Source organism: Drosophila busckii, chromosome 2L (assembly GCF_011750605.1).
Source record: "Drosophila busckii strain San Diego stock center, stock number 13000-0081.31 chromosome 2L, ASM1175060v1, whole genome shotgun sequence".
Lineage (NCBI taxonomy): Eukaryota > Metazoa > Arthropoda > Insecta > Diptera > Drosophilidae > Drosophila > Drosophila busckii.
The window spans coordinates 13,768,461-13,792,429 of record NC_046604.1 but is presented as its reverse complement, the minus strand read 5'-3'; the positions used below and the strand labels follow the sequence as shown (position 1 = coordinate 13,792,429).

General features: G+C 41.6%; 2 protein-coding genes across 2 annotated transcripts; one reads left to right on the top strand and one right to left on the bottom strand.

Moving 5' to 3' along the window:
* The first annotated feature begins 358 nt into the window (after positions 1-358).
* On the top strand, positions 359-23,711 carry LOC108607798 (dynein heavy chain 7, axonemal). The gene is made up of 21 exons (XM_017998838.1): positions 359-1,166; positions 2,377-2,539; positions 2,600-2,833; positions 2,890-4,469; positions 4,523-4,645; positions 4,855-5,008; positions 5,076-6,371; positions 6,426-6,872; positions 6,932-8,559; positions 8,618-9,404; positions 9,487-9,669; positions 9,755-10,101; positions 10,154-10,993; positions 11,049-11,414; positions 14,744-15,031; positions 15,096-15,511; positions 15,573-15,751; positions 16,630-18,006; positions 18,448-18,697; positions 22,554-22,705; positions 23,143-23,711. The coding sequence occupies exons 1-21, from the start codon at positions 409-411 to the stop codon at positions 23,647-23,649; spliced, it is 12,075 nt and encodes a 4,024-aa protein (XP_017854327.1). The 5' UTR covers positions 359-408; the 3' UTR covers positions 23,650-23,711.
* On the bottom strand, positions 18,719-22,447 carry LOC108607800 (CG15145). The gene is made up of 2 exons (XM_017998839.1): positions 22,064-22,447; positions 18,719-22,001 (listed from the first exon to the last, which is right to left on the bottom strand). Exons 1-2 carry the CDS (start codon positions 22,365-22,367, stop codon positions 18,787-18,789), a joined length of 3,519 nt encoding a protein of 1,172 aa, XP_017854328.1. The 5' UTR covers positions 22,368-22,447; the 3' UTR covers positions 18,719-18,786.
* Positions 23,712-23,969: the final 258 nt, after the last annotated feature.

Below are 23,969 nucleotides of genomic sequence, written 5' to 3'. Positions count from 1 at the left end.
TAGTTTTTATTAAATTTCCTATTATTTACATGTTCTTGCATGCTGGAGTTGCACGCGTGACACAAGGTTTAAGCTATCGATGGTTAAAAAGCTATCGCGTAGCCACCACACTATTTTGAGTGAGACCAAGCTACAAAATTTTAATCACTTGTGTTAATCGATAAGATATGCAATTAATTATTTGCGCGCTTTTTTCGAATTCTAACCATCCGCTACCATGGGCAACGATTTTTGTTTACAGTTGCCTACGTTTTGTAATCTGAGAGTGTGTAGCTTGTTAAATCAATTCGAATACAGTGTTTTGATTTGTTTACAACAAATTGGCATGTTACAGGCTCTGAAATAGTTAAAAAACGCGTTACAGCGCGTCATTAATACTTATTTTAACAGCTTAACAAGTCCACAAACATGAAGAAAAACAATCCAAACAAGGAAATACCCAGCTTTACATCGGTTTGCGGTGCCCGGCGTCTCTGCGAAAAGTCCAAAATGCTTTACACGCGTCCCAAGCCGGATGTGCTGGAGAGCATCCTGCAATCCAAGGCGAATTCGGATTACAAATCACGCCGCTTGTGGTATGAGCTTAATATGCCCGAGTGCGCTAGTCGTCTCTTTGATGGGCAAATGCTTTCCGACTTGCCCGAGGATCTGATATGCGCCAAGACCCGTGAACGCCGTAAGAGAGCTCGTAAGCTGGAGGAGAAGGAAGCCAAAGGCTCCTCCAACTATATGGCTATGCGGCAAGAGCGTGAGAACTTCCGACGTAAGCTAGTGGAACTCATACTACATATGGATGATGACCAGGACCATGGTCCATCGGGCAATGCCGAAACACCGTTCCCCGATCAAGGCGAACGTGAAACCCTACGCTATTATTATTATATTAAACATGGCATAGATACCATACACGTATCCACCATTAACAAAAAGACACTCAAGCGTATTACCAATTTAGTGCCGGAATTGTTGAAGAAGTGGGAAGTGGCGCTGGTGGAGAATATAGCAGAGGTGCGGGCGGATTATGTGTTTGCCATGAAAAAAGCGGTGGTCGATTTTGTCTTGCGCCACTCTGCATTGGATCGCCTAACAAAAGAAGGAGTTCCAGCTAAATTTGATACAGCCGAAAGAAGAGAAATTAAACATATGATGAATCACTGGCGTTATCGGTAAGCTCAAATTCAAATTCATATTTAAATTAATAAGCTATCGATAATTGGGATCGTTAATTGACTAGTTCAAATTCATATTTAAATTAAAAATCTATCGATATTTGAGATTGTTAGTTCGCGATCGATCGAGCTGCTTCGCTCTTCATAGCGTCGCCACAATTTGTGTCAGTTAAAGTGAAAATTGTTATTTGAAGTTAACAAAGGATGTGTAAATTAAATTGTCGCTGCATGGATGCCAAGTGTAGTACGTTAAAAAGTTAAAGGAATTGAGACTGAGTGTGAAATTCTTTTCCTGTCAAACTGCCTTCAATGCCATGGGATACACGCATACAAATGCAAAGTGTGTATGTGTGTGTGTGTGTGTGTGTGTGTGAGTGCTGTGCCATTGTTAAATTGTAAGAAAACCAATTCAAAATGAAACGAATTGCCTTTTGAGACGTCGCCAGAGCGCGAAATCTTATAAAAATAACGTGCAGTACACATATACAAAGCATATGTATGTGTGTGTTTAGCAGCTGCAAAAGTTTTCGCCAAGTATGCCTGTGTGTGTGTGTGGTAGCGCGGGCGCAGCGCGGCAACATTATTAAAAGCTGCTTGCTATGGAACGCGAGAAATCGCTTTGCGTCGTGCCAAAAAACTTTTAAACCGCACTTTTCTCAACTACAATGGCTGCCGTTGCGGGAAATGGTAAAATGGAGTAAGGCAGAAGATGCGAAGCGAAGCCAGTTGCAAGAAGCTGAAAGTTAAGTTCTCTTGTGTATTGGTTTGACATTTGATGAGCAGGCAAGAGCCCTAGTGGGGTGAAAGTTGTAAAAAGGATATGCTTAAAAATGAATTGAACTTGTTACAGATGCTGCTGCTGCTGCTACTGCTGGGGGGCGAGAGTGGAGGGCGTGGCAAGTTTTGTGGTCTTGTGCCTATCGATAAACGATAAGCTCAGCGTGTGGGTGGTTGGGTAAGCGGGTGGGCGCGTAATTTACATGCTTTTTAAAAGGGCAGGACCAGCCTGTGTTATGCTCGCCTGGCTTGCCTAATGGCCCTCAAAGTTTTTCTCAGCGAGTTAATTTGCATATTGACAAAGGCAAACTAATTTATAAAATGCTTGGACTCTGTAAAGCAGACTTAAATGGGTCCAATAGTGCTTTGGCGCTACCACAATATCCTTAATATGGAGTCTCATATTGTCGTGCTTGTTTATTTTTTGCAGCTACGATGAGAATCGCAATCGTTTGAAGAAAACGCTATTTTGCATACATCGCAGCGTGGCAAGCATATTGGAGGTGTGGAGCATGAAATATACGAATAAGATGCTGGTCAACATAGACGAGCTGAGCAAAGTGGAACAGCCCTTTACTTTGTTTAGTTTTGTGGTAAATATGCGCACATGCTTGGCAATTTAATTAGTTAATTGTTTCAAATACTTTTTAAAGTATCTCTGCGGCAGTCACATAGACTTGGGCAAGCAAATGCTGGAGGATGTTTGGTATGGCGAGATACATACCACACTACTAAGAGCTAGTAAACGTGGACAATTGCCAGACATAAGGCGCATGACATTGGTTAAACGCTTCTTTAATTGCGTAGCCGCACTGATGACGCAACAGCTGGAGGATATATGCATAAGAAGTCTCAAAGGTTTTGCAAATTACGTTTGCGATTTTGGCGTAAGTTTATTATAAAGCATACAAATGTAATTTAATTTATGCTTATTTGCTTGCAGCACTCCAATCCTGGTCTGGAAATCTCCATAGTCTTGGCAGATGAGGATACTATAACCTTTACGCCTGGCTTTTCCAAAATACAAAGCGAACTCTTGAGAGTTATAGACTCTATAGTGGTGGCTATACATAATATGCCACGCATTGAAGGCAAACTTTATACGGATTTAAAAATCTCTAAGAAATATTATCTAACACCTGCCATACCAGATAGCGTTATAGCTGAAGCTAAGAATAAAATCTGCGCCATGCTGGAGGAACAACGCATTGGACCAGAGCTGAGATTGCAGGACTTTGATCAGTTTATCGATTTGATAAATGGCAGCGATGCAGAGCGCGTCTCACGCTTTATGGAATCGGATGCAACCTTTGAGCAATACTGCGATATGGTATATGAATATAAGGAAAAGGAAGATCGCATAGCCAAGGAAGTTTGGGGTGTCATACGCATGGGTCTGTATGAGTTTCATCGCGAAAAGTTTATTGAGCATATGGAGCAATTGGCAAGAAGATTGCAGCTGGATTTGTTGGCGCGCATGGTGACCGATCAGCAGGCGCGTATATCCAGACTTGGCAAGGAATATGATGCTATAGCTAAGAAGGCGTTAACTGTGCCTAAAGACACGGCCGAGTTAATGTCACTCAAGGCTTATGTAGTGCAGGCGGAGGAGAATATGGCGCCCGATATGGAAGCGCGCTTGAAAGTTAATATGGGTGAAATACTCTGGCTAATGGATCATACGCTCTACTCACCGCTGGAAATTAAAAACAATAGTAATTCATTCCAATGGTATTTGCGCTTGCCTTCGGTCTTTGAACAACATCGCGTTATTATAGCCGAGAAGGTTATAGAGTATCAGGAATTGTTGAAGAAACGCATTGAAATGTTTAGACGCGAATTGCAAAACTATTACGATCAGGTGCAGACCTATGATACCTGGGGTGACTTTAAGCAGTTATCTAAATATAAAAAACGCGCTACTCTTTTGGATCAGCGCTTGGTCAACGCTATGGAAACTATAGATCAAATTAATGAAGAAGAAACTGCGTATGGCTGGGATCTCTCACAATATCCTGTGCGCAAGAAGGCGCATGATCAACTCAAGCCTTACAAGAATCTATTCGATGCAGGTCAGGACTTTATAGACAAGTGGGAGCTCTGGATGCACTCACAAGTGGGCTCCTTTGATCCTGATCAAATCGATACGGATGTGGCCAACTTTTATCGCATTATACAAAAGCTGGAGAAGCAAATGGGCGATCATCCGCATACCATGCAGCTTATATTGGATGTCAAGGAGCAAATTGAGCAATTCCGTGAGCATATGCCTATTATTAATACGCTGGGCAATCCTGGCATGAAGGCGCGCCATTGGGAGCAAGTATCGGAAATTATTGGCTTCCCAATCAAGGTGTCGCCTGAGCTGACGCTGGAGAAGATCATTGAGTATCAGCTGGACGAGTATGTGCCCAAGTTTGAGGCCATTTCGGAGAGTGCCACCAAGGAGAATAATCTTGAAAAGGCCATGATTAAAATGGCCAATGAATGGGAGGGCGTTGAGTTTACCATATCGCCTTACAGGTAAGTTTACTCAGTTTTGCTCCGTGCGCTGTTAATTGAAATGCCTGCCACAGGGATTCGGGCACCTACAAGCTATCCTCTGTGGATGACATACAAATACTGCTGGACGATCAAATCATCAAGACGCAGACAATGAAGAGTTCACCCTACATTAAACCGTTTGAGGCGGACATACTGTGAGTATACACTGCAAAAAAATCAGCATACAAAGTTGCTTAAATTTAACTAAAATGATAACTGGTAATTTAAATTAATTATTTTTTTTTATAAATATTTTTGAGCTGCTTTTAGTGCAATGTTTGTTTTTAAGTGCAACTTAGCTTGTTTGTTCAATTGTCCATCAATGTCAAACTTGTTCACATTCTGGCCTTTTGCATTTTTGCAGCAAGTGGGAGGCAAAGCTTATGCTGCTGCAGGAGATACTGGACGAGTGGCTGCGTGTGCAGGCCACCTGGATGTACTTGGAGCCCATTTTCAGCAGTCCTGATATTCAGCAGCAAATGCCCGAGGAGGGACGACGCTTCAGTGCGGTGGATAAGGTGCGTATGTCTATTGCTTTGCACTTGTGTGCGTTAATCTTTCAATGCGCTGTGGTGCTGCTTGCAGATATGGAAAGAGCTGATGAAGCAGGTGGCCTCAGATCCGAGAGTTATGACTGTTGTGCAAATCGACAAGATGAATGACAAGCTGAAAAAGGCGTACAGCTTGTTGGAGATTATACAGAAGGGACTGAATGCATATTTGGAAAAGAAACGTTTATATTTTCCACGTTTCTTCTTTCTGTCCAACGACGAGTTGCTGGAAATATTATCCGAGACCAAAGATCCTACACGTGTGCAGCCGCATCTTAAGAAATGTTTCGAGGGCATTGCAACGCTCAATTTCACAGAAGAAATGGAGGTAACAGCAATGCGCTCCTCAGAGCGTGAGGAGGTTGTGCTAGCGGATGTTATATCGACAGCCAAAGCGCGTGGTCAAGTGGAGCGTTGGCTGCTGGAGCTGGAGATTGATATGAAGAAATCGCTGCATCGCAAAATATCTGAAGCTTTCTATAGTTATGTCAAAATGAAGCGTGACATATGGGTCTTGACCTGGCCAGGACAATGTGTGCAGTCCATATCGTTAACCTATTGGACTCTAGAGATAACCGAATGCTTTATGACTGAAACACCTGTGGAGAGTTTGGCAAAATATTTACAAAAATGCGTTTCTCAAATTGCTAAAATTGTTGACTTGGTGCGCGGTGATTTGAATACACAAAATCGCATTACCCTGGGCGCTTTGGTGGTGCTGGATGTGCATGCGCGTGATGTGCTGGCGGAAATTGTGGAGAAGGAGGTGTCTGATTTGCAGGACTTCCAATGGCTTTGCCAGCTGCGCTACTATTGGGAGGAAAATAATCTGGATACGCGCATGATAAACTGCAGCTTGCCCTATGGCTATGAGTATCTAGGCAATACTACACGTCTGGTGGTCACCCCATTGACGGATCGTTGCTATCGCACGCTGTTTGCTGCGCTGAATTTACATTTGGGTGGCGCTCCCGAAGGTCCTGCGGGCACAGGCAAAACTGAAACTACCAAAGATTTGGCTAAAGCTGTAGCGAAGCAATGTGTTGTATTCAATTGCTCCGATGGCTTGGATTATTTGGCGCTGGGTAAATTCTTTAAGGGTTTGGCGTCCTGTGGCGCTTGGTCCTGCTTTGATGAGTTCAATCGTATTGATCTGGAGGTGCTGTCTGTAGTGGCGCAACAAATTTTGACTATACAACGTGGCATTAACTCGGGCTCACCCACTTTGGTATTCGAGGGCACTACGCTGACGTTAGATCCAACTTGTGCTGTGTTTATTACCATGAATCCTGGCTATGCAGGACGCTCAGAGTTGCCAGATAATCTAAAGGTACCAATCATAGCTAAACATTATAATTTGTTTAATGTTTTTTGTATTTTACAGGCGCTTTTCCGTTCTGTTGCTATGATGGTGCCAGATTATGCTTTAATTTCCGAAATTGAGCTATATTCCTATGGCTTCCTTACTGCCAAGCCGCTGTCAATTAAAATTGTTGCCACCTATCGCCTGTGCTCGGAACAGTTGAGTACCCAATGCCATTATGATTATGGCATGCGTGCCGTCAAGTCTGTGCTAAAGGCTGCTGGTGCTTTGAAGTTGCGCTATCGTGATGAAAATGAAGATATTTTGGTGCTGCGCTCCATTAAGGATGTCAATTTACCCAAGTTTCTCAATCAGGATATACCGCTGTTCCAAGGTATTACATCGGATTTGTTTCCGGGCGTTACGCTGCCTGAAGCGGATTACGTTGTATTTAATGAGTGCGCCATGAAAGCTTGCGAGAAGCAAAATAAACAGTGCACGCCATTTGTGCTGGAGAAAGTGCAACAGGTAGGCTTGTATATAGTTCGGCCTGCCCAAATTTTAATACACTTTTTATATTTATATAGTTATATGAAATGATTGTAGTGCGTCATGGTCTTATGTTGGTGGGCTATCCATTTGGTGGCAAATCTACAACCTATCGCATACTTGCTGACGCTTTGGAGTGCATGGAACTCAAAGATGGCTCAGAGAATCGCGCTATATATACTATTATTAATCCCAAGGCTATTACAATGGGTCAACTCTATGGACAATTTGATGCTGTTTCGCATGAATGGAGCGATGGCATTTTGGCTGTGAATTATCGCATATTTGCTGTATCCGATACACCAGATCGTAAGTGGCTTATATTTGATGGACCTGTGGATGCCATTTGGATTGAGAACATGAACACTGTGCTGGATGACAACAAGAAGCTGTGTCTGATGTCTGGTGAAATTATACAGCTGTCAAATACAACAAATTTAATATTTGAACCCATGGACTTGGAGGTAGCTTCACCGGCTACTGTCTCACGTTGTGGCATGATCTATTTGGAGCCTAGCTCGCTAGGCTGGGAGCCGCTTGTGACCAGCTGGAAAAACACTTTACCGCCTTCGTTTCATAATGTCAGCAAGAATCTTATATCAACGTTGATTAATCGCTTTTGTCCAATTCTGCTGTTTATTGTGCGCAAAAGTTTGCGTGAAATTGCGCCCACATCGGATACAAATCTAATGGTTAGCCTAATGAATTTCTTCGAATGCTTTATAGATGATTTCAAGGACGAGAAAATAGTGGCAACCATATCGGATTTGGACTTTCGTGCGCAAATCGAAGGCATATTTATGTTTTCAGCAATTTGGTCACTGGGTGGCTCGCTAGCTGCCGAAAGTCGTGAGAAGTTCAATTTAATATTCCGCGCGCTAATGGAGAAAACATTTCCACAAAGCATGTATGAGACTTATGGCGTTACTGAGGATCTTTATGTAGAGCCGTTGGCCAAGCCTTTTATATTTCCCATACCCAAGCAGGGCTCAGTGTTTGACTATCGTTATATAAAGGAGGGCAAAGGCAAATGGAAGCCCTGGCAGGATGATGTAAATGCAGCGCCGCCATTACCACGCGATATACCAGTCAATCAGATTATTATACAAACTAATGAAAGTGTGCGCATCGCTGCAGTGTTGGATTTACTAGTGCGTCATAACAAACCGCTAATGCTATGTGGACCCACTGGCACGGGCAAGAGCGTTTACATTATAGATTATATGTTAAAGCGCATGGATCTAAACACCTTCAAGCCATTGCTTATAAGTTTCTCTGCGCAAACATCGGCAAATCAAACGCAGGATATTATAATGTCTAAGCTGGATAAACGACGCAAGGGAGTGTTTGGACCACCGCTCAATAGCAAATTTGTTATCTTTGTCGATGATGTTTCCATGCCTTTGAAGGAGAACTATGGCGCTCAGCCGCCCATCGAGCTATTGCGCATGATGTTGGATCATATGATGTGGTATGATCGCAAGGCTATAGTGCCAATGAAACTGATTGATTTACAAATGATTACGGCCATGGGTCCACCCTCTACGGGCAATACGGTTACGCCTCGATTTCAGCGTTTCTTCAATGTGGTGAGCATTGATGATTTCAACGATGATATTATGAAAACAATTTTCAGCAAAATTGTGCTTTGGCATTTGGATGCGCGGTAAGTAGCTCAGTAGTTCAATTAATTATGTAATTAAATTAATTTTTGTATCAATTAGTGGCTTCTCCAAGGAGTTTGATCCCTGCATTGATGAAATAGTCAATGCCACCTTGTCGGTATACAACGATGCGAAACTGAATCTTTTGCCCACGCCCACCAAGTCACACTATCTGTTCAACTTGCGTGACTTTTCGCGTGTTATACAGGGTGTGCTGTTGTCGGTGCCTGAAGCAACTGAGGATATGAATTCAATGCGTCGTCTGTGGGTGCATGAGGTTTTGCGTGTTTATGGCGATCGTTTGGTTGAGGATAGCGATCGCACTTGGTTGTTTCAAAAGCTATGCAAAACGTGTGAGGCTGCCTTCGAGGTGGATGCCTCACGTTTATTTGCACGCTTGGTTAGCAAGGGTAAATCGCTGGAAGAGTCCGATTTTCGTCAATTGATCTATTGTGATTTCACCAATCCGAAAGCGGATACCAAAAATTATGTCGAAGTGCAAGATCTGGAAGAATTGCGTAGCGTGGTCGAGGCCTATCTGGTGGAGTATAACAACATGTCCAAGAAGCCAATGAATCTGGTGCTTTTCCGCTTTGCCATTGAGCATTTGTCGCGCATATGTCGCATCATAAAGCAGCCACGTAGTCATGCTCTGCTCATTGGAGTCGGTGGCTCCGGACGCCAGAGCTTAACTCGTTTGGCTTCGCATATATGCGACTATGAGCTGTTTCAAGTGGAAATTACACGATTATACGGCCCGTATGAGTATCATGAGGACATCAAGGCAATATTACGTAAAATTGGTGCGGGCGAAATGCATGGTGTGTTTCTATTTACGGACGTACAGGTGGGCGACAAGACAAAATGGTTTATTTTTTACGTTACACAAAATTGTTGTGGGTGCATTGTTAATATTATGAGCGTTATAGATTAAAGACGAATCATTTCTGGAGGATATAAACAATCTGCTCAACTCGGGTGAGGTGCCCAATCTATTTTCGAACGAGGAGAAAATTGAGGTGGTGGAGAAAATGGCACAAATTGATAAACAACGCGACAAGGCGGTGCAAACTGATGGCAGTCCAGTGGCGCTTTTCAATTTCTTTGTGACGGTGGGGCGCGCTAAATCACAAATCAAGCATAACACATAAAACCATTAATTGATAACTAATGTAAACCTTTTTTCGTAACACACAGACCTGCAAGGATCAGCTGCATATTGTGCTTGCTATGTCGCCCATTGGCGATGCTTTGCGTAATCGCATACGCAAGTTTCCCTCGATTGTCAATTGCTGCACCATTGATTGGTTTCAGTCCTGGCCTGAGGATGCTTTGTTGGCTGTCTCTACGCGCTTTTTAGCTACGGAGGACTTAACAGCGCTAGAGCGTCGCACTGCCATTGATATGTGCATGGAGTTTCATACTTCAACGCAAATACTGTCTGCCAAATTCTTCTCCAGACTGCGTCGTTATAATTATGTTACTCCCACTTCGTATTTGGAATTGATACAGACATTCAAATCGCTGCTTAGTCAGAAGAGAACGTAAGCTCAAACAAATCATTGCACACATTTCTTATAGCTCTTTTATTTTTAGCAACATTACAAACAATCGAAATCGTTATCTAACTGGCATATCCCAGCTAGATATAGCTGCTCAGCAAGTGAGCGTCATGCAGGAGCAACTGCAGGCGCTGGAGCCCAAGCTTAAAGAAGCTTCCGAAATTGTTGCTGAGCAGGTGGCCAAAGTGACAGCGGACAGCAAAATTGCTGCAGAGCAGCGTGAAATGGTCAAGGAGGATGAACAGGCAGCCAAGCAGCAAGCTGCTGTTGCCCAAGAGATTAAGGATGAATGCGATGCCAAGCTGGGCGAGGCGTTGCCCATTCTAGAAGCAGCGCTGTCTGCTTTGAATACCTTAACCACTGCTGATATAGCTGTGGTCAAGACCATGAAGAGTCCGCCCATTGGTGTGCGCATTGTCATGGAAGCTGTTTGCATTTTAAAGGATGTAAAGCCCGAGAAAGTGCCCAATCCCAGCGGCGTAGGCACTGTGGAGGATTACTGGGGTCCCAGCAAGCGCGTGCTCAGCGACATGAAGTTCCTCGACAGTTTGCTGAACTTCGATAAGGATAATATATCGCCTGAGATTATGAAGAAGCTGCAACAGCGCATACTTAACAATGAAGCCTTCGATCCGGACAAGATCAAAATGGCTTCCACTGCCTGCGAGGGCTTGTGTCGTTGGGTTATCGCCTTGAGCAAATACGATGTGGTAGCCAAGATTGTGGCGCCCAAAAAGATTGCGCTAGCTGCAGCTGAGGCGACCTACAATGCTGCGATGAAGTTGCTGAATGAAAAGTTGGCACAATTGGCGCGTGTTGAGGCTAATCTGGCCGCTATACAAAAGATACTCGATGAGCAGCTGCGTCAATATGGGTAAATCTACATATTTATATAAATATAGTTAACTGTTGTCTAACTTTGCTTGCAGCATTTTGTTGGCTGAGCATGAGGCTTGCACCAAGAAGTTGCAACGCGCACAGGAGCTCATCTCTGGCTTGGGCGGCGAACGCACGCGTTGGTCGGAGACCGCAAAGATGCTGCAGGGCAGCTTTAAAAGCGTCACAGGCGATGTGCTCATCTCCTCGGGCGTTGTTGCCTATCTGGGGCCCTTTACCATCGATTTTCGTGTTAAGCAAATACGCAAATGGGTAACCAAGTGCATTGACTTTGGCGTACATTGTACGCCGGACTTTCAGCTGGCTGTGGTGCTGGGCGAACCTGTGGAGATACGCTTCTGGAACATCTGCGGTCTGCCCACGGATGCGTTCTCTGTGGAGAGCGCCATTATGATGAAGTGAGTACAGAATTTTAATTTATACACAGTCGAGGCTTTGGAGCTTAAAGTTTACACAACAGCTGTGCGTCATAGCTTTAGCCTCTAACCCTGCTAATAATATTTTATGATATAATCGAGTATTGCCTCACATCAATTAAATAAGCTGACACGCTAATTATAGCTCCTGGGCATGACAGCAGAAAGAAATTCTTAGAAATTTAGCACACTATGCAAAAAGTATTTGCTTTTAGTTAAGGAAGATGCAACGCTTCGAAAATCTATTTAAAATTAATAGAGCAGTTGATTGATTTAATACTTTATCTATGTTTAGCTTTATCCTTAAAAAATATTTGAGCAGTTGCAAAGAATTCAGAGGGGATATTAATATATATTAGGTTGATTAATGTATTTCACTTTATTATTATTATTATTAGTTTTTGATTTGCTTTCATATTCCTTTTTATTTGAAACTTCAAAAAATATGCAAAAATATTTAAAATATTTGATAGCTTAGACATTAATTCAAACTTGATAAAATATTTATAAATTGTTTAGATTTAAATTTGAAGCTTAGAAAAATATTGCAAATATTTAATTAATTCAAATTTTAATGCCAAGCTGCTTTATTTTATGCTGTATTGCATCTCTATAGCGAAGGGTATTTGTTGGTAAGCACATAATACCGTTCACCTCGTCGCTGGTTTCTAATTACAAAACATAAAATGTTAGAATTCACGCATATTAAGAAAATTAAAGATATGCCTTCGTTTAGCGTGTCGAGTGTGAGAACAGCACCGGATGCTGTTGCCATGACGCCGCACTTGAGGGGGTGGGGGTGGGGGTGGTGGTGTGTGTGTGCTTTGTGTATAGGCGAGGGCGCCCGCATGTGGCCAGAAGCAAGAGAGAACAGAAGCTGGAGTGCAATGCCTGCCGGTGGTTGCTTTAGTTTAAGGTACATCAAAATTACCGTTTGCCGGGGTTGGGGGAAATTTTCATGTTTGATGCGTGCGACGCGTATTACGCATCTGCTGCTGCTGCCACAGAGTTTTCATCAGAGGGAGGCATGCCACATGCCACATCGCTCTCTAGCCACCTCTCTTGTCGTTTAGTCGATTTAATAAACGAAATTCTTGCTGCCGCACGAAAGTGTTCAAAGTAATTTGAAGCATGCCCCCAAAATACCTGAGACGAGAGCCCGTGTGGCACACACACACACACACACACAAAGGATAAGCAATTGATTAATGTGCCCAGCCACATACCGTGTCCCTTATCCTTGCATTAGGTTTAATTTTTACATAGCGCTCTGCCCCCAAATGAATGATGTTGGGATTTGTTCAACGTCTGCGCTAGTTAACTATATATACTAAGCTTTAGCCTTAGCCCAAGACAAATGAATTCGTATTTGTATTTATATTGCTTTCTATCCAATTTGTATTTATGTATGTACATACAGTTTCAGTTTTGCTTGCCCAGCGGTAAATTGCTAATAGAACTTGGTAACAGGTGCACTTGCTCTCTTGTCCTGTTCGCATCATGCCTCTATGCATAAATGTTTGATTAAATAATGTTAATTTGGTTGCAAAAACAACAACAACAAAAAAGAAAAGGCTACATGTCCTTGGGGAGAGAGAGAACTTGAGCCCGTTCAGTCGTTTGGGCTTAAAGGCTTCAGATAAAAGGGCGCTTTACTTTTCTTATTGCTTTACTTTGAGGGTAAGGCAAACTGAATTTGATGCCGCTCAGTTAAATGCTTAGAAATATTGAGATATCACTTAGAAATGACATAAAATTAGTTACAAGCAAGTTTAGTACAAATAATAAATTATTACAACTCTTAAAAAATTCTTAGAATTTTATTTTAATACTAAACTTTGATATTCGATTTCCTTACAAATATTTAGCAATCAAATAAAATTAGTTACAAACAAGTTTAGTCTAAATAAAATACATAGAAATTCTTAGAAATTTCTTTTAATGCTAAAACTTTAATTTTCCATTTCAATATTTATTTACTATTTGTGTTTTTACTTTAAATTCACAACAAGCAGTCACTCTCCCTTAAATTTTATTATTTACAGCCTTATCAATTTGCAATAGGAATTTACCAAGAATTTTTATTTGTATTTCAATTTACCGAAAAAAAAAGTAAACGAACCCTAACTAGAGTGAAACTTTTGTGATTTGCCACACAGCTTTTCATTGTATGCATAAATTCTTGTTTGCTATATATATATATATATATATATATCCATTGCTGTTGTTGTTTGCTGGTTATCTACAATGGCTTGTCCCTTGTGGTGTTTTGAACTCTGATAACTTTTCTACAATTCAACTGCCTACTGAGCTCAAAATTGCACTTGTTTTTCCACAGTCATGCTGCTATTGTCCAGCCTATATACAGTTATATATATATATAACTACTATAGCTGTATTTATTCGTTTGGCATTTTTCATGCGACAGCGAGTGTGGCAGCTTGCGCTGACTGCATGCCACACACCATGGACTCGCATTGGCTCTTTTGTTTTTCCATCAAATATTTTTCATTCATCAAGTTTTCAATTTACAAAAATGTTCATTCATTCGCACGAGCAATTTGTATTCGGTGTGAATTTGTCATGTGTTGCTGCTGCTTCTGTCGCGTGCCTTTTGTTGTTGTGGTTGTTGTTGTTCTCGTTATCGTTGTTGGCTTTTTTCTTTCTATTGTATTTTCAAATGTTACAGCTTTAGTCTCGTTTACATTTATGAAATTTAAACAGCACTGTATATATTATTTATACAAAAGTTTTGTCTGTGGCTTAAATACATATCCGTATTTTGTTTGATGATGTATTGACACTATTTTTATATATATATACTTATGCAAATATTTGTGATGTCGTACTAAAGGCCTTATGTATTTATTTGCATGCAAAATGATAATATTTGTTGATTTATTCATTTACATTTGCTTGGCTTAGCAGCTGGCAAAAATGTATGCAACAAATTCAAAAGTATTTCAATTTGCAAATATATAAAAAATAAAATACGTTAAAAGGGCGAATAGAAAAAGTGTCAAAGTGTATAAAAAAATGTTTAGCATTTAATATTAAATATATATAAAATTTACAAAATTATTAAATACATTTTTCAGCATTACAGTATATTAAATGCTTATATTAAATAATTAATGTACACTAAAAATATCTCAAGTTCTATTTAACCTAATTGCTGTACTCCAATTTGTATTTAAATTTTATATCTTATATATTTATATTTATATTTATATATTAATTTGATAAGACTAAATTCCTTTTAAACTCGCGCTGAATAAAACTTTATATTTATTTATTTTTGTATTGCACAGAAATGCGCGTCGCTGGCCTTTGATGATTGATCCCCAAGGACAGGCCAATAAATGGATAAAGAATTATGAGAAGAGCAATAAGCTGTGTGTTATACGACTCAATCAACCGGATTATACGCGCGTGCTGGAGAATGCCATACAATTCGGTCTGCCCGTGCTGTTGGAAAATATTGGCGAGGAACTGGATCCAGTGCTGGAGGCTGTGCTGCTTAAGCAATTGTTTAAACAAGGCGGTGCCTTGTGCATTAAGCTGGGCGACTCTGTCATTGAGTACAACTTTAGCTTCAGGTGCGTAGCACAGAACAACAACAACAGGGAAAGAGTTTGCAGTTTATATATATTTTATTTATAGATTTTATATGACGACAAAGCTGCGTAATCCGCACTACTTGCCCGAGGTGGCTGTTAAGGTGACGCTGCTTAACTTTATGATAACCACACAGGGTTTGCAGGATCAATTGCTGGGCATAACGGTGGCACGTGAGCGTCCCGACCTCGAGGCTGAAAAGAATAATCTGATAGTGCAAGGTGCTGAGAACAAACGCATGCTGAAAGAGACAGAAGATCAAATATTGGAAGTGCTGTCATCAGCGGAAAATATTTTAGAAGATGAGACAGCAGTGCAGATTTTAAGCTCAGCCAAAGCTTTGGCTAATGACATAAGCGAGAAGCAAATTATTACTGAAGCAACGGAAAAGCAAATTGATATAGCGCGTTTAAGTTATGTGCCCATAGCAGAGCATTCAACTATATTGTTCTTCACTATAGGTGAGTTGAGCTGCAGCTTAAACATATATATATATATTTAATTATTGATTTTGTTTTGTAGTCGAGCTGGCCAACATTGATCCCATGTATCAATACAGTTTGGTTTGGTTTGTCAATCTGTATATGGCCAGCATAGATAATACGGAAAAGGTGGATGACATTGATGCGCGCTTGAAGGATTTGCGCAATCATTTTACCTATAGCTTATATGTGAACATCTGTCGCAGTCTGTTCGAGCGTGTAAGTATAGCTACTATTAAATTATTTGTCAGCTCAATGTCAGTTTTGTGTTAATTTTTCTATTCAAGCGTAAAGTAATTGGCTACGTAATCTCATTATGTTTTTATTTTCGTAGCACACACAGTCACGCGTATATATTGCTTCGTTATTTTTTCTTTGCTTTTCTTCTCTCTTCTGTATCGTATTGTATTATACTTGCGGCTTTTGTATCATTGTGCTGCTTTGGCTATTAACAATTTCTATAACTTTGGCCCAAGTTTTCTCTTACTCTTTGCAGTTGCCACTTCAATTGGCAATGTTGTGGGTTTCGTGTGCACAGTGGTGCAATAATTAAAGATAACATAACAAAATATAATTTATAGCCGCTCTATATATGATTTAAACATTTTTAATCATTCAATATACTGACTTTAAGCAGTTGCTTTTAAGCCATTTTGATTAACCAAATTAGTACCCACTGTACACTGCACACAAATAATCTTATTAGGCAGAGTGAAAGAATAGAGCCCAGGAGCAAGCTGCTTTTGCTAGCTTTATGATGTTTACAGTCAATTATGCTATGTTGGCCCTTGTATACTTTGCTTTTTGATCCTTGCTATTTTTTAATTTGCTTGTCAGCGCATTGAAAATGAGAGCAATGGCTGCTTTCCTATCTATAACAGCATCAGTGTTTGGTTTGCTTTGATTTCAAGCTTGTATGCTATTTTTCATTTATTTGCTGTTGCTTCGTTATTTCTTCTTTTTTTTTTTTGCTAATGTCAAGCGTCTAAGCGTAACCTATTTAATGCATGACTGCGTTCAATGCCACGCCCACTGTGTTTTTTTTTCCAAAATATAAAGAGGGGTTAAACTAATGAAATGCCTGCTTGCATTGACAGGATAAGCTCTTGTTTTCACTCATATTAAACATCAATCTGATGAAGCATGAGAATCTGATTGACAACGGTGAATGGATGTTTTTGCTAACTGGCGGCATTGGCCTAGAGAATCCCCACAAGAATCCAGCCTCCTGGTTGGGTGTACAAAATTGGGATGAGGTTTGCCGCTTATCCAGTTTGCCCAATTTCAAAGGATTGCGTGAGGATGTCACTGCCAATCCGGATCGTTGGAAACTTATGTTTGATGCAAAATCACCGCAAGACTTGGCAGCCATACCAGCGGATTGGAAAAAGCGTATAACCATGTTCCAGCAGCTTTTAATATTGCGTGTATTTCGACCGGACAAACTGGTGCCAGCTGTGCTGAATTTTGTTGCTACTGAATTGGGTCCGAAATTTGTGGATCCACCGCAATTTGATTTGAGCGCCTCGTTTGGCGATTCGCATTGTTGTGTGCCCATGATATTTATATTGACGCCAGGCTCGGATCCAACGGCAACGCTGCTGAAATTTGCAGAGGATCAAGGCTTTGGCACGAATCGCTTGTTCTCGCTTTCGCTGGGCCAAGGACAAGGACCCATAGCTATCAAAATGATAGACGAGGGCGTCAAGCTGGGCAATTGGGTAGTGCTGCAGAATTGTCATTTGGCTGCTAGCTTTATGCCCAGTCTGGAGAAAGTTTGTGAGAATCTATTGCCGGACTCAACGCATCCTGATTTTAGACTTTGGCTAACTTCATATCCGGCGGAACATTTTCCGGTGGTGGTGCTACAAAATGGCATTAAAATGACCAATGAACCGCCCAAGGGTTTGCGTTCAAATATATTACGCTCCATGATAAGTGATCCCATAAGCGATCCCGAGTGGTATGAATCCTGCACACAGCCGCGTGTTTTCAAGCAGTTGATCTACTCGCTCTGCTTCTTCCATGCGGTTATACAAGAACGTCGCTACTTTGGCCCCATTGGCTGGAACATACCCTATGAATTCAATGAAACCGATTTGCGCATATCTTTGATGCAGTTGCGTATGTTCCTCAATCAATATGAGACTGTTAACTATGATGCTTTGCGCTATTTGACGGGCGAGTGTAATTATGGAGGAAGAGTTACGGACGATTGGGATCGGCGCACACTCAAGACGCTGCTGGATTTGTTTTATTGTCCTGCTATTTTAGATTTGGAAAAGCCGCACTTTTTGGATGACACCGGCTTGTATTATGTGCCTGTTTTTAAAGAGCTTGACATGTATTTGAATTATACACGCGATCTGCCGCAAATATCAGCACCAGCTATATTTGGTTTTCATGCTAATGCGGACATTATGAAGGATCAGCAGGAAACGGATATGTTGCTATCGCATACGTTGCTAACACAGGTATGAGCATTTGCTTAATAATTTAGATTTGAAAAATGTTTGTAGTTGGTTTGCATTAACTTTGAATTTAAATTTTAAACTGCTTGACCCTTTTGCTTATTTTAAACTCTTCTGCTACCTAAAGGATCGTTGGGTAAGTTGCTTCATGCAGTCATAAGTCCTCTTCCTTAACATAAATTTTAACTATTTCTATGCTGCCTAGGATTTGTACGACAAACGCGTAAGTGCCTACACTAAGCTTCTAAAGCTTTTCCATACGCTTTACAGCTCTTTCTGTCTTTCTCCTCTTGCTTTGCCGCTTTTAATTGCTTACTTTAGAAATTGGAGAAAACACAACGTGTCTATGTAGACGTGTTGAGTCGACGTTATCCTGAGAATCTTTGCTTACCCAATTATCCTACCTGCCCACCCTTTCTATCGCTCTATAATATGCCATTGAAGGACACTAGTGCCGCTGGCGATGATAGCGAGGGTTCCAAAGCATTAACACCCGAGGAGGTGGTAACTAATGTGGCTACAGATATATTGGACAAGTTGCCCAAACTATTCGATCGTGAAGCAGCGCTGCTGCGTTATCCAACAATCTATCATCAGAGCATGAATACGGTGCTGGTGCAGGAAATGGTGCGCTTTAATGTCTTGCTGAATACCATAAGGACTAGTTTGATAACACTACGCAAGGGTATCAAGGGTAAGTTTATAAGCATTGCTAAAGTTGCATATTTATTTGTAACTAGTTAACTTTGAATTTGAATTTATAACCTTAAACATTCGATTGTGCTATTCACGATGCTCCTCTGTTTCTTTAGTCAAAAATTCGGATTGGTTCCTTTTGGGTATATCCGCATTGGAGATCTCAACTTCGATAGGTCTACTTAAATCGTAATTGCTAACAGTGCCCAGCGTATTCTTCGAGTCCAGACGTGTACTAAAGTATTGGCTCGAAGCCTTTTCAACAGCCAAACGATCGCTAGGTCGTTGCGATTCCAGCAAGGACAAAGTGCTAGGCTTCTCACGCGATATCTGGGCCGATAGATTGATTGACTGCGATTGTGATTGACTTTGCTTGACTTTGACATGCACTGATTCCGCATCAATGAGTTCTGTGGGCTCTACTATAACTGTGGCTGTTTCAGCAGCTTGCTGTTCTTGCTCTAGTAGCTTCAATTGTTCATCATGTGCATCCAGCTTTTTCTGCTGTTCCGAGGGACTTATTTCAAAATCAAACTCTAGTTCGATTTCTTCTTCAGAACCAATTTGTTCTTCTCCCAACTCGCCCTCATCTTCAAAGACAGCAGCATTAGCTGGATGTGCCCACCAGCTGCGCTCATCATCTGCTTCATATTCCGAAGCTTCGGTAGCCTCCTCACCTTCACTGAACACTATGTCCTTTAGTGCACCCATTAGCTGATCCACTGCAGTTGTTTGTGTTGCTCCCACACCAAAATCCACACCTATATCTGTGCCCGGTGTATCAATGCTGCCTGGTGCAGGCGTTTCCATTTTATTTCTGCTACGCAACTGACTAAAATCATCTTCCATTTGTATGTCCAAAGTGCTGATAACACTAAAGATATCATCGACTTCTGGTGGCTGGGACATGGGTACTTCATGATAGGTCTGCACATTGATTAACACATCATTGTTCACCTCCTTGCCCAGGTTATCTTCACCGTCAAAAGCAGGTCCGGTGGGCCCCAAATCCTTAGTAATCTTATCTGTTTTCATTTTCTTGAATAGATTCAGTATTTGTTCACGTATGAAATCGGAGTCTATGAGTGAGCTTGCAGTTAAGCGATGTTCATCGAGGGCAGGATCATGTCGCGTATTATCCTGCGAGGTAATGTGCATCCTGGACCAATTTTGCGAAACTTCTTTAGGCTCCTCGGGCGGCAGTTCACCTTCAATTTTACGAAATATTGCTGCAAAAACATCATCAAACAAATCATTATAGTTCTCATGCACAATGCGTTCATTTTCGGTTTTCCAACGTCTGCCGGGCACGGCCTGACGTATAAGCTTGCGTATGATAGCCTGTGCTTCATACCAGCCACTGCGATGTGGCTGATCATCCTCGCTGTCTGTGGAGAAGAGCAAGAGATCATTGTCGATGAGACGATCTATTAGATCGGAGGCTAAGGTAGTGCCTATGTCAAAGGGCTCGAGTATGTCCCAAATATTTTCAAATATAACATCATCTATAATGTATTTGGCTATAAGATTCTTCTCATGGTGAGCTAGTGCAGCATTAAAATCGGGAAATACCATATCGTACAATAGATGACGCAAGGGCTCATAGGTTAAGGGATTTTGTACGAGCTTAAAGGTTTCGAGCCAGCGCTGTATATCATTGTCTATTTGCTTGGCTAATTTAACAACAGACTGCTCCGCATCGCAGTCCGCTATGTGCGCCATATCTGTAGTCAATATAGTGTTGATATACTCATCGGTAACATCGTTGTGCACCAGATTTGTGGATTGGAACATTTCCTCGTATAGCAAACGCATATTATTCTCCTTTTGACGCAAACCTGCTTCGGCAGCTTCGCGTCTCCAGCGCTCCTTTTGCGCTAAGATAGCAAAGAAGTGCAGCTTGCGTTGTTCCTTCAAACGCTCCATTTCCTCCGACAAAAACTGCAGCAACCAGCCTATGGCGCTGCCTTCATACAAATGCAGCATTTGCTCCAAATCCTCATTGTGTCGCTCGCGCCACATTTCTTCCGCTTTTTCGGTAGTATGCGCATGCTCGGCCATCTCATTTTCATGAGCTCTTATAGCCAATAGCTGCGACTGTGAAGGACCCAACTGCGTGGATGACATAGCATAATGGGTACGTCTATCAAAGTACGCTATCATATCGGGTTCCGTATAATCAAAGTCAAATGCATGCATATCGGTATCGTCGACAGGCTGTGGACGTCGCTTCAGGCATTTGGGTGCCACCTTTTGCTTGGTTGCCTGTGTGCGTAGCCCCTTCAAGGATTCGTATAGCTTCTGCAAATGCTTGTCCGAACAGAAGTTCTGCTCATATTCCTTAACATACTCCTTAGGCTTGGACCATTCCTTGAGCTTGGTAAACGGACATTGCAGCTGCTGCATATTCACGCGCTTCTCCAAATCATCGATGCGCATATCGAATGCTTTGCGTCCGTCGCCAACAAAACTGCGACGCGCTGGATCAACGCCATTGCGCAGCAGTGGACCATAGAACTCCGAACAGGGTGAGCCCAGCGAGTAGCCAGGACTTTGTTTCTTCCAGCGACGTGTAGTGCCCGCCTGTTTCCATTGCAATCTTCGGATGGCGCGCTGATATTCAATTTCATTCTTATGCAAGCCATGCAAACGTTTCTTTTCTATATCCTCGCAGGCGGTTTCAATGCGTGTGATGGAATCTTTATGCATTTGCTTTTCACGCTTGTCAAACATGCGTATAACTATTTCCAAACGCATCATTTGACATTCCTGTATGTACTCCTCACGCTCCATCCAGTGCTCCCATTCGAAAGCCTCCAAAACAGGACGATATTTACTTTTGATTGCCTGCTCACGTGCCTCATGCAATTGTCGCTTGAAGTTGGTTTTAAGGGCTTTATTAAAGGCCCAACGCTTGCGCGCGCGTTCGAGCACTTCCACCTCATAGAGTCCAGGTGGCTTATCGCCCGCCAGCAGCGATGATAGATTGAATAGCTCTAGGTTCTCATCTTGTTCTTTGTCTAGTATATCCGGTAGATAGGCTACAGTTTGTGCTGAGGACTCTCTGTAAAGTGTTTGTGTTGCTTGATCCTTAAATGGACGATTGTCTACATATTTGGGAAAGTAATCGCATTTGGTTGTGAAATTCTTTAAGCTCTGCACTGAGTCGCGCATTTTAACTTCAAAGGTTACAACATTTGTATCGCGATCATTTAGAAAGTTCAAACCAGGCGCCCGAAACTGACACTCGCTGTCCGTGCGTGCCAGCCAGCCCACCTTACGCTCCGCCGGATTATTAGCACCTGCACATTTAGAATTTATGAAATGAATTATTGCTGCTATGGCTTTTTGTTTTTAGACTAACCCGCTTCAATGCGCTGCGCATTGTTTGTTGTTGTTATCAGACATGAGGTTAGACCCGTTTGGACTTCGGTTTCCCTGATTGTGGTTTGTGGTTCCAGCGGCTTGCGCTGCTGCTTGCCAAAAGTAACACGCTTCGCATGCTTCGTTGGCTCCAACGCAGGCGGCTGCTGCTGCTGGTGCTGCTCCTGTTTACCACTCGTGGCGCTTATTATGGAATTGTTGCTGCTGCTTTGCTGCATTTGACGTGCTTTGTATAACAGTTGCATGGGCTTGCGCCCACGTTGCTGTTGTGTTTGCATTTTCATTTGCTTGTTAATTTCAACTTTTATATGGCTTTGTTATATAATTTCAATTCAAGTGTTTTGTCATTTAATTGCGTTGGCAATTTCCTTTGCCAATTAAAGTAATTGGAATTAATTGACTTTGCCTACTTGTTTTTGAAAAGTTCCTTTCACTTTTGTTTACGTCTTCTCTCTCTCACTCTCACTTAGGTTTGGTTGTGATGTCGGCGGCGGTTGAGGCTGTTTACAAGTCAGTGCTGATTGCCAAAATACCAGCGATGTGGGCCAGCAAGTCCTACCCCAGTCTTAAGCCACTTGGCAGCTATGTAACGGATTTCCTTAGACGCCTGGAATTTCTGCAGGTAAGGAACGCATAGCATAGCAGCTAGAGCTATAAATTCAGCAAGGTAACCAACCAACCAACCAACTTTGGTTGTCTTGGTAGCGTTGTTTTTTAAATGTTAGCTAGGTCAATCTACACAGCAAAAAAAAGTTAACTTGCATATAAAAATATTTGCATACATAAAAAATTTATAAAGTTTGAAAATGAACAAAAGTATTTTAAATTGTCTTAAATTAAATTTACATTTGGGTTTTACTTTTTTATTATATTTATATAAAGAGAATTTTTAAATTATTTTTATTTAATTATGTAAACACTTTTCTCATTTATCATTATTATAATTTATAAAAAAAACCTTTTGATAATTGATTTTTATCATAGTTTAATATAATTTTGATTTGTTTGCAATTTCTCTCAGTGCTCTCAAGCTAATCAATAGTTTTGCTCTATTCTCAGCACTGGTATGACCATGGCGCTCCAACAACCTTCTGGCTTTCTGGCTTCTTCTTCACCCAGGCCTTCCTCACGGGCGCCCAACAGAATTATGCGCGTAAATATGTCATCTCCATAGATTTGCTGGCCTTTGACTACGAGGTGCTGTCAATGGAGGAAACTCAAATCAAAGGCGTGTCAGCGCCCGAAGATGGCGTCTTCGTTTATGGCATCTTCTTGGAGGGCGCATGCTGGGATCGTAAAAATAAATATTTAGCCGAATCTCGTGACCGTGTGCTCTTTGATACGATGCCCGTGATGCATCTGAAGCCGCTGAAGCGCACCGATCTGCCCGAGCGTCATATATATCTGTGTCCGCTATATAAAACTGCCGAGCGTCGTGGTGTCTTATCGACTACAGGACATAGTACAAACTTTGTGGTGGGCATGCAGCTCCTTTGCAATCCCAATACAAAGCCTTCGCATTGGATAGAACGCGGCACTGCGCTGCTTTGCCAATTAAGTTTTTAAATTTGCTGGCTGTATATATATTTTATGTGTATGTGTGTGTTTCTGAGTCTGTATAAATTGTCAGCAGCAGCTCTGTTTACTATTTCAAAATGTTAACTTTTCTTTTTTGTTGCTGTTCGTTGCCTGTTTCCCTGTCCTATGTAATTATGCTGCTGCTGTTTGTGTCTGTTCGGCTAAGGGTTATATATTTTCTGTTTGGTTGCGTTTGCTTTTGGGTTTCGTGCTCATCAATTTTAATTTAAAAGCAATGCCAAGCAGTTGAGTTGAGTTCTTGGATGCTCTGTAAAGTTAAAAGTATTGCTTTGAAAGAACTTATAGCT